Below are 10,651 nucleotides of genomic sequence, written 5' to 3'. Positions count from 1 at the left end.
GCTGTTCATGGTCAGCGTCACCGAGCTCTGCCCGTTGTCCCTGGAAATCGTGAACCGGCCCCGCACCGACGGCGCGTAGTCGGTCCAGCCGCCACTGCTGTAGATCCCTGCGACCCATTCCAGCGCCTGCCCGGGTTTCTGGCGGATCCAGTTCATCCCGAAGTTGCTGAAATCGAAGCCGGTTCCGCGGCAGAGGAGGCGCAGGGACCCCCCGGGGGGCTGGAGGTCCCCCCCGGACTCCAGCAGGGTCACGGCCGCCCGCAGCCCTGCGGGAAAAAGGGGAGATGGGGATGGGCAAAGCTCAACCACCGACCCAAATCCCGACTCTTGGCCCCACATCTCCATAGGGGACCCCAAATCCTGACTCTTGGCCCCAAATTGGCACCCTTGCACCTCCCCTTCCTCCTCCTGGTCCTCGTGGCCCTCCCAGGTGGGTCCCGGCCGCCTCCGGAGCGCGACGCCCACCCCGGGACACGGCCGGATCCGGCGCCTCATCCCCATCTCCCCTTTTTCCCGCAGGGCTGCGGGCGGCCGTGACCCTGCTGGAGTCCGGGGGGGACCTCCAGCCCCCCGGGGGGTCCCTGCGCCTCCTCTGCCGCGCATCCGGCTTCAATTTCGGGAGTTACAACATGGGCTGGATGCGCCAGAGACCCGGGCAGGCGCTGGAACTCTTTTGCGGAGATCAACTACAATGGTCGCTGGGCCGGCTACGCGCCGTCGGTGCAGGGCCGGTTCATGATCTCCAGGGACAATGGGCAGAGCTCAGTGACGCTGACCATGAACAGCCTCAGGGACGAGGATTCCGCCACCTATTTCTGCGGCAAAGCTGCTGGTGCTTGGGCTGGTGCTGGTGCTGGTGCTTGGGGTGTTTTTTCCCCGCTGCAGTCGCTGCGTCCCCAAACATCCCCAAACTCCAGATCCTTCCCCAAAACCTCAACCTTTGACCCAATTCTTCACCGTTTGTGTCACGTTCCAATTCTGTGACTCCAAATCTCAACTTTTGGCCCCAAACCTCAAATGTTTTCCCCAAACTGGGGTCGTTTTCATCCCTGAGCTCAACCATGTCCTTCAAATCTCAATCGTTTGCTCGAAACTTGACCAGTTTTGCCCCAAATTTCACCCAGTGGCCCCATATCTTGACCATTGACCAAAACCTCAAGAACTGGCCCCCAACTGCAACCCTTGTGGAAAAATTCCAAGAACAAAGTCGAGACCTGGGCCAAGAGTTGAAGTCTGAGGTCAGGGCTTGAGCTTTGGGCCAGAACCAGTCGAGGGTTTGGGTCAACGTTGCTGCAGCGGGGGGAGATTTGGGACAAAGGGTCAAGAAAGGGGTCAAGGGCCGAGGTTTGGGGGGCGGCTCTGGGGCTTGGGGACGCCTGGGGACAGCGGCGGGAGCTCGGTGCCGAAGGCCCCACCAGGAGCAGCAGATCCCCACCCGCCGCTGCCGTCGAAATTCTTGGCGCAGAAATAGGTGGCGGAATCCTCGTCCCTGAGGCTATTCATTGTCAGCGTCACCGAGCTCTGCCCGGTATCCCTGGAGATCCTGAACCGGCCCCGCACCGCGGGCGCGTGCCACCTGCCGGTGCCGTCGTCGTGGATGCCCGCGACCCATTCCAGCCCCGTCCCGTGCCCCTGGCGCACCCAGAATATACCGAACTTCCCGAAATCGAACCCAGATCCGCGGCAGACGAGGCGCAGGGAACCCCCCGGAGGCTGCTCACCCCCCCCCGGACTCCAGCAGGGTCACGGCCGCCCGGAGCCCTGCGGGAAAAAGGGGAGATGGGGATGAGGCGCCGGATCCAGCCGTGTCCCGGGGTGGGCGTCGCGCTCCGGAGGCGGCCGGGACCCACCTGGGAGGGCCACGAGGACCAGGAGGAGGAGGAGGAGGATGGGGAGGTGCAAGGGTGCCAATTTGGGGCCAAGAGTCAGGATTTGGGGTCCCCCATGGAGATGTGGGGCCAAGAGTCGGGATTTGGGTCGGTGGTTGAGCTTTGCCCATCCCCATCTCCCCTTTTTCCCGCAGGGCTGCGGGCGGCCGTGACCCTGCTGGAGTCCGGGGGGGACCTCCAGCCCCCCGGGGGGTCCCTGCGCCTCCTCTGCCGCGCATCCGGCTTCGATTTCAGCCAATTCGGGATGCGCCAGAAACCCGGGCAGGGGCTGGAATGGCTCGCAGAGATCAACCCTGGTGGCAGCACCTTCTACGCGCCGTCGGTGCGGGGCCAGTTCAGGATCTCCAGGGACGACGGGCAGAGCTCGGTGATGCTGACCATGAGCAGCCTCAGGGACGAGGATTCCGCCGCCTATTTCTGCGCCAAACGTTATAACGGTGCTTGGGGTGCTGCTGCTCCTGCTGGTTTTGGTCTCAGTGCTCGTCCTGGTCCTGCCCCCCACGCCGGGCCCCGCCTGGCCCCAGTGCCCAGATCCCTCAGTCCCGCCATCCCCAGGGCTGGAAAAGCCCCTTGAGCCCCCCCAGCCCACCCCGTGCCCGGTCCCCAGAGTGTCCCAGCCCTGAGCACTCAGTGCCACCTCCAGGCCTGGGGACTCCAAATGCTGGACCCCACTTTCCATGGGGGAATTCCTCCCGATGGCCACCCCGGCACTGCCGGACCCGCCGTGTCCAGCTGCTCGAGCTGAGCCCTCCCCACTCCCACCCAGCCCCTCCCCCAGCTCGGGGTCAGCAGGAAATTCCCCCGGGGGCCCTCGGGACCCTCGCCCAGGGCAGGGACGGAACCACGGAACAGCCCCGGGCCCGAGCCCGGCCCAGGGTGGGGACAGAGGGGCGAGGGCTGGGCCAGGGGAGGGGTCTGGGGAGAGGGTCTGGGCTGTGGGGCCGGCTGGGGACAGCGGTGGGGAGGGGGGGTCAAAACCATAAACAGCAGGATAAGCATCAGCATCAGCATCCTTGGCACAGAAATAGGCGGCGGAATCCTCGTCCCTGAGGCTGTTCATGGTCAGCGTCACCGAGCTCTGCCCGTTGTCCCTGGAGATCGTGAACCGGCCCTTGACCGACGAAGCGTATCTGGTGTCACTGCCACCGTTGTTGATACTCGCGACCCATTCCAGCCCCTGCCCGGGTCTCTGGCGGATCCAGCCCATCCCGAATTTGCTGAAGTCGAAGCCGGATGCGCGGCAGAGGAGGCGCAGGGACCCCCCGGGGGGCTGGAGGTCCCCCCCGGACTCCAGCAGGGTCACGGCCGCCCGCAGCCCTGCGGGAAAAAGGGGAGATGGGGATGGGCAAAGCTCAACCACCGACCCAAATCCCGACTCTTGGCCCCACATCTCCATTGGGGACCCCAAATCCTGACTCTTGGCCCCAAATTGGCACCCTTGCACCTCCCCATCCTCCTCCTCCTCCTCCTGGCTCTCGTGGCCCTCCCAGGTGGGTCCCGGCCGCCTCCGGAGCGCGACGCCCACCCCGGGACACGGCCGGATCCGGCGCCTCATCCCCATCTCCCCTTTTTCCCGCAGGGCTGCGGGCGGCCGTGACCCTGCTGGAGTCCGGGGGGGACCTCCAGCCCCCCGGGGGGTCCCTGCGCCTCCTCTGCCGAGGATCTGGCTTCGACTTCAGCAAATTCGGGATGGGCTGGATCCGTCAGAAACCCGGGCAGGGGCTGGAATACGTTGCGAGTATCAACAGCGATGGCAGCGGCACCTACTACGCGTCGTCGGTCAAGGGCCGTTTCACGATCTCCAGGGACAACGGGCAGAGCTCGGTGACGCTGACCACGAACAGCCTCAGGGACGAGGATTCCGCCACCTATTTCTGTGCCAAAGCCTGTTGTGCTGGTTGCTGGCCTGCTGGTGGTTATAGTGTCTGCTGGTGGTGACCTCAAGCTCATTGTTCTGTCTCCACCCTCATCCTTGGGTCCCCACCAGTTGTTCCCAAACCCCAGATCTTTGCCCCAAACCTCAGCCCCTGACCCAGCTCCTGACTCCTTGTCTCAAATCTCCCCCGTTTGAGCCAATGTTGACCCAAAGCCTTGAATGGATCAGCCCCAAACGCAGCCGCTGGCCCCAAACCTTCACGGGGTGCAATGGATGAAGCTGAGGGGAAAGTCGAGAGTTGGGGCAACAATGGAAGAGTTTGTGGGAATCAGGTCAAGAAAGGGGGCGATGGCTGGGATTTGGGGGAGGGATCTGGGGACTCTGGGACATTTGGGGACCCAGCGATGGAGACTGGGGAGAGCAGCAGCACCACCAGCGCCATCAGCATCCTTGGCACAGAAATAGGTGGCGGAATCCTCGTCCCTGAGGCTGTTCATGGTCAGCGTCAGCGAGCTCTGCCCGTTGTCCCTGGAGATCCTGAACCGGCCCTGCACTGATGGCACGTATCTGGTGGTGCCACCACTGCTGCTGATCACTGCGACGAATTCCAGCCCCTGCCCGGGCCTCTGGCGCAGCCAGGCCATCCAGAATTTGCTGAAGTCGAAGCCGGATCCGCGGCAGAGGAGGCGCAGGGACCCCCCGGGGGGCTGGAGGTCCCCCCCGGACTCCAGCAGGGTCACGGCCGCCCGGAGCCCTGCGGGAAAAAGGGGAGATGGGGATGGGCAAAGCTCAACCACCGACCCAAATCCCGACTCTTGGCCCCACATCTCCATTGGGGACCCCAAATCCTGACTCTTGGCCCCAAATTGGCACCCTTGCACCTCCCCATCCTCCTCCTCGCCCTCCTGGCTCTTGTGGCCCTCCCAGGTGGGTCCCGGCCGCCTCCGGAGCGCGACGCCCACCCCGGGACACGGCCGGATCCGGCGCCTCATCCCCATCTCCCCTTTTTCCCGCAGGGCTGCGGGCGGCCGTGACCCTGCTGGAGTCCGGGGGGGACCTCCAGCCCCCCGGGGGGTCCCTGCGCCTCCTCTGCCGCGCATCCGGCTTCGACTTCAGCAAATTTGCGATGATATGGATCCGCCAGAAACCCGGGCAGGGGCTGGAGTACCTCGCACAGATCAACAGCGGTGGCAGCACCTACTACGCATCGTCGGTCAAGGGCCGGTTCACGATCTCCAGGGACAACGGGCAGAGCTCGCTGACGCTGACCATGAACAGCCTCAGGGACGAGGATTCCGCCACCTATTTCTGCGCCAAAGCTGCTGGTGCTGGTTGGGGTAGTGCTGATGCTGCCTTTGGTGATGCCGCCAGCCGTGGCCCCACCGTCACCTCGCTGTCCCCGCCTGTCCCCAAAGCCCAGATCCTTCCCTCAGGCTTCGACTCCTCACTCAACTCTCGCCCCTTCCCCCCAAATCAGCCCCATTTTGCTGATGCCATGAAGATTTTCGCCTTTTCTTTTATACCCCTGTTATACCTTTTTACAGCTCCTGTGTTCTCAGTGCTCTTTGCCTCCATTCTTGGCCTTGTTTGTCAAGCTCTGAGACTCAACATTTGCGAAGCTTCGTAGCCAGGGATCAGTGTGCCCCAGAGCCCAAGGTGCTCTCCAGAACACACTCTGTAAACCAAGGTAGAACCATCCAGGGGAAGGTTCCTTGGGGAAGGGGGGCTCACTCGAGCCTCTCATTGGGGAATCTTTGATAGATCTGCTAATTAATAAAACCTATCATGTTCTACCCGATCCTTGGGGGCAGACTCGGCGGGGTGCATCTCGCTGCACATGACCTGGACGTGTGCACCTAAGGATCCGTAAATAAATACCAAGGTAAAATCCCTTTTCCCCTTCTAAGCGGGTCTGACTCTTGATTTTAAGACCAGGAAAAGGCATCAGTGCCAGCGGTGACCGCTCACACCCCACAACTCAAGGTTTGGCCTCAAAGCTCGACCACTTGGCCCAACCTTGGCTGTTTCCTCAGATCTCGACCTTTGTCTCCAAAACTTGACCACCTTTGCCCCAAACCCCAACCCATTCCCCAAAGCCCGACAGAACCAGTGGAGGTTTGAGGTGACCACGGTTGAAATCTGGGGTGAAAGGCTGAGATTTGGGGGATGAAGGAGCCCAGGTTTGGGGCCAATGGTCCAAGTTTGAGGGAAAGGCGGAGATTTGGGACAAGCGGCCAAAATGGTGGAGAAAGTTGAGAGTTGTGGCAGCAGTGGGGGAGTTTGGGGAAAATGGTTGAGATTTGAGGGCAAGGGTTGAGATGTTGGGGAAGGACGTTTAGGTGTGGGGACATTAAAAGACGCATCACGGGAGGCGTTTGGCTGCCCTCACCTTCGTCACCATAACCAGCACCAGGAGCAGCAGCATCATCTGATTTGGCACAGAAATAGGTGGCAGAATCCTCGTCCCTGAGGCTGTTCATGGTCAGCGTCAGCGAGCTCTGCCCGTTGTCCCTGGAGATCCTGAACCGACCCTCAACTGACGGCGCGTAGCCGGTGTAACTACCATCGCTGCTGATCCTGGAAACGAATTCCAGCCCCTGCCCGGGTCTCTGGCGGATCCAGCCCATCCCGAATTTGCTGAAGTCAAAGCCGGATGCGCGGCAGAGGAGGCGCAGGGACCCCCCGGGGGGCTGGAGGTCCCCCCCGGACTCCAGCAGGGTCACGGCCGCCCGGAGCCCTGCGGGAAAAAGGGGAGATGGGGATGGGCAAAGCTCAACCACCGACCCAAATCCCGACTCTTGGCCCCACATCTCCATGGGGGACCCCAAATCCTGACTCTTGGCCCCAAATTGGCACCCTTGCACCTCCCCATCCTCCTCCTCCTCCTCCTGGTCCTCGTGGCCCTCCCAGGTGGGTCCCGGCCGCCTCCGGAGCGCGACGCCCACCCCGGGACACGGCCGGATCCGGCGCCTCATCCCCATCTCCCCTTTTTCCCGCAGGGCTGCGGGCGGCCGTGACCCTGCTGGAGTCCGGGGGGGACCTCCAGCCCCCCGGGGGGTCCCTGCGCCTCCTCTGCCGCGCATCCGGCTTTGACTTCAGCCAATTCGGGATGGGCTGGTACCGCCAGAAACCCGGGCAGGCGCTGGAATACATCGCAGCTATCAACAGCGATGGCAGCAGCACCTACTACGCGTCGTCGGTCAAGGGCCGGTTCACGATCTCCAGGGACAACGGGCAGAGCTCGCTGACGCTGACCATGAACAGCCTCAGGGACGAGGATTCCGCCACCTATTTCTGTGCCAAGTCTCCTAATACTGGTACTGCTGCTGGTGCTGGTTATGGTGACTCCACCGTCCATGGCCCCACCTGTCCCCAAAGCCCAGATCCTTCCCTCTGGCTTCGACTCCTCACCCAACTCTTGACCCTTCGCCCCAAATCTGCCCCGTTCACGCCAGCGGTGACCGCTCACCCCACAACTCAAGGTTTGGCCCCAAAACTCGACCACTTGGCCCAACCTTGGCTGTTTCCCCACATTTTGACCGTTTTCTCCAAAACTTGACCACCTTTGCCCCAAACCCCAACCCCTTCCCCAAAGCCCGACAGAACCAGTGGAGGTTTGAGGTGACCACGGCTGAAATCTGGGGTGAAAGGCTGAGATTTGGGGAATGTAGGAGCCCAGGTTTGGGGCCAATGGTCCAAGTTTGAGGGAAAGGCGGAGGATTTGGGACAAGCGGCCAAAATCCTGGAGAAAGTTGAGAGTTGTGGCAGCAGTGGGGGAGTTTGGGGAAAAGGGCTGAGATCTGAGGTTCAATGGTTCCAGTTTTGGGGAAGGATCTTTGGGTTCGGGGATTTTAAGGACCCTTCATGGGGGGCGTGGGGCCGCCCTCAGCTGTGTCACCATCACTGCCAGCAGCATTACCATACCAAGCACCAGCACCAGCAGCTTTGGCGCAGAAATAGGTGGCGGAATCCTCGTCCCTGAGGCTGTTCATGGTCAGCGTCACCGAGCTCTGCCCGTTGTCCCTGGAGATCGTGAACCGGCCCTTGACCGACGGTGCGTACACGGTGCTGCTGCCACTGCTGCCGATACTCGCGAGCCATTCCAGCCCCTGCCCGGGCCTCTGTCGCACCCATTCCATCTGGAATTTGCTGAAGTCGAAGCCGGAGGCGCGGCAGAGGAGGCGCAGGGACCCCCCGGGGGGCTGGAGGTCCCCCCCGGACTCCAGCAGGGTCACGGCCGCCCGGAGCCCTGCGGGAAAAAGGGGAGATGGGGATGAGGCGCCGGATCCGGCCGTGTCCCGGGGTGGGCGTCGCGCTCCGGAGGCGGCCGGGACCCACCTGGGAGGGCCACGAGGACCAGGAGGAGGAGGAGGAGGATGGGGAGGTGCAAGGGTGCCAATTTGGGGCCAAGAGTCAGGATTTGGGGTCCCCCATGGAGATGTGGGGCCAAGAGTCGGGATTTGGGTCGGTGGTTGAGCTTTGCCCATCCCCATCTCCCCTTTTTCCCGCAGGGCTGCGGGCGGCCGTGACCCTGCTGGAGTCCGGGGGGGACCTCCAGCCCCCCGGGGGGTCCCTGCGCCTCCTCTGCCGCGCATCCGGCTTCAAGTTTGAGGATTTCAACATGTTCTGGATGCGCCAGAGGCCCGGGAAGGCGCTGGAATGGGTGGCGTGGATCAGCAACAGCGGTGGCAGCAGCGGCTACGCGCCGTCGGTGCAGGGCCGGTTCACGATCTCCAGGGACAACGGGCAGAGCTCGGTGACGCTGACCATGAACAGCCTCAGGGACGAGGATTCCGCCGCCTATTTCTGCGGCAAAACTTATGATGGTGGCTTTAATGGTGCTGCTGGTGTTGGCCCCGCCCCCTTTTCTGTGTCTCCGCCTGTCCCCAGGCCCCAGATCGTTGGCCCAAACCTCATGGCTTGGCCTCATTCTTGACTCCTTGTCCTGAATCTGCCCTGTTTTCACCAACGGTGACGACCGACCCCAAACCCTCGCCTGCTTCAGCTCCAAAACTCAACCGTTCCACCCAAATCACCATTCCTGCGCAAAAATCCCCCTCTTCTTCCCCAAACCTGCCAAACTGGTCACAGCGTTGGTCAGTGGTCAGTCTGGGGCCAGTGGTCAACATTTGGGCTGTGACTCGGTGCAAGCAGTGGAGATTTGGGCGAAAGTGCCTGAGTTTGGGGGCAAATGGTTGAGCTGTGAGGGACAGGGTTGAGCTCCGGGGACAAAATGATTCCAGCTGGGGGCCAAGAGCTGGGAAGTGGAACAGAACCAGTCCAAGGCTGGGGCGCAGGGTGAGGTTTGGGGGAAGAATCTGAGCTTTTGGGGACATTGTGGGTCGTGGCCACGGGGGCAGAGCCGAAATGACAAAACCATCACCAGCACCACAACAATCGTCAGCAGATTTGGCGCAGAAATAGGTGGCGGAATCCTCGTCCCTGAGGCTGTTCATGGTCAGCGTCAGCGAGCTCTGCCCGTTGTCCCTGGAGATCCTGAACCGGCCCCGCACCGCGGGCGCGTGCCACCTGCCGGTGCCGTCGTCGTGGATGCCTGCGACCCATTCCAGCCCCGTCCCGTGCCCCTGGCGCACCCAGAACATACCGAACTTCCCGAAATCAAAGCCGGATCCGCAGCAGACGAGGCTCAGGGAACCCCCCGGAGGCTGCTCACCCCCCCCCGGACTCCAGCAGGGTCACGGCCGCCCGGAGCCCTGCGGGAAAAAGGGGAGATGGGGATGAGGCGCCGGATCCGGCCGTGTCCCGGGGTGGGCGTCGCGCTCCGGAGGCGGCCGGGACCCACCTGGGAGCTCTGAACGAAGGGACCTTCCTGGGGCTCAGGGGGACCTCCAGCCCCCCGGGGGGTCCCTGCGCCTCCTCTGCCGCGCATCCGGCTTCGACTTTGGGGAATTCAACATGTACTGTATGCACCAGAAACCCGGGCAGGGGCTGGATTACGTTGCGAGTATCCACAGCAGTGGCAGCAGCACCGGCTACGCGCCGTCGGTCGAGGGCCGGTTCACGATCTCCAGGGACAACGGGCAGAGCTCGGTGACGCTGACCATGAACAGCCTCAGGGACGAGGATTCCGCCACCTATTTCTGTGCCAAAGCTGCTGGTGCTTATGCTGGTGCTGGTTTGGCTGCTGCTTATCGCGGTCATTCTGGTGCTTGGGGTGGTTCTGGGCTCTCCCCCGTGGCCGGGTCCCCACCGGTCCCCAAACCCCAGGTCCTTGCCCCAAACCTCAGCCCCTGACCCGGTTCTTGCCCACGGGTCCCAGCTCTGCACTGGTTCTGCCCCAAAGCTCCGCCCGTGAGCCCAGGTCTCACCTCTCGGCCCCAGCTCTTCAGCGCTCCTGCGGATTTGGGTGGAAAAGCCTCGGGATTGGCTGCCGGGAGGGAAGGTTGGGTGCCCATGGCTGAGATGTGGGGCCGAGCCCGTGGAACTCTGGGGCCGAGGGCCGCAAGGGCCGGGAGCGGAAATCTGGGCTGAAAGGCTGAGGTTGCGCTGATGGCTCTGGGCAAAGAGCCCGAGCTTGAGGCAGAGGCGAAGATTTGGGCCAAAAGGTGCAAAGTGTGGAGGAAGCCGAGAGCTGGGGCAGCAGTGGGGGAGTTTGGGGAAAAGGGCTGAGATTGGAGGGCCAGGGCTGAGATTTTGGGGAAGGATCTGGGGGTTTGGGGACTGCTAAAGACCTTTCATGGGGGACGTGGGGCCGCCCTCAGCCGTGTCAGCATCACTGCCAGCAGCACCATAAGCAGCAGCAACCCAACCATAAGCAGCACCAGCAGATTTGGCGCAGAAATAGGTGGCGGAATCCTCGTCCCTGAGGCTGTTCATGGTCAGCGTCACCGAGCTCTGCCCGTTGTCCCTGGAGATCGTGAACCGG

General features: G+C 62.8%; 2 long non-coding RNA genes and 1 gene segment (V, D, J or C); 1 reads left to right on the top strand and 2 right to left on the bottom strand.

The window, feature by feature from the left end:
- Positions 1–3,729: 3,729 nt before the first annotated feature.
- Positions 3,730–10,651, bottom strand: part of LOC125319300 — a 28,626-nt gene continuing 21,704 nt past the window's right edge. The window contains exon 3 of the long non-coding RNA XR_007200656.1: positions 3,730–3,790. This is a non-coding gene — a long non-coding RNA (uncharacterized LOC125319300). The remainder of the gene's footprint in view (positions 3,791–10,651) is intronic.
- The window catches only part of LOC125319289, a 41,569-nt gene continuing 37,750 nt past the window's right edge, over positions 6,833–10,651 (top strand). Inside the window, 1 exon segment of the C gene segment in view lies at positions 6,833–7,104. Coding sequence covers positions 6,875–7,104 — 230 coding nt within the window.
- On the bottom strand, positions 6,917–9,833 carry LOC125319302. Its single transcript, XR_007200658.1, has 2 exons — positions 9,756–9,833; positions 6,917–6,948 (listed from the first exon to the last, which is right to left on the bottom strand). It is a non-coding gene; the product is annotated as an uncharacterized LOC125319302 (long non-coding RNA).

This window comes from Corvus hawaiiensis, chromosome 40 (genome assembly GCF_020740725.1).
Source record: "Corvus hawaiiensis isolate bCorHaw1 chromosome 40, bCorHaw1.pri.cur, whole genome shotgun sequence".
NCBI classification, from domain to species: domain Eukaryota; kingdom Metazoa; phylum Chordata; class Aves; order Passeriformes; family Corvidae; genus Corvus; species Corvus hawaiiensis.
Note: the sequence above shows the minus strand (reverse complement) of the source record. Positions and strands in the feature narration are given on the sequence as shown.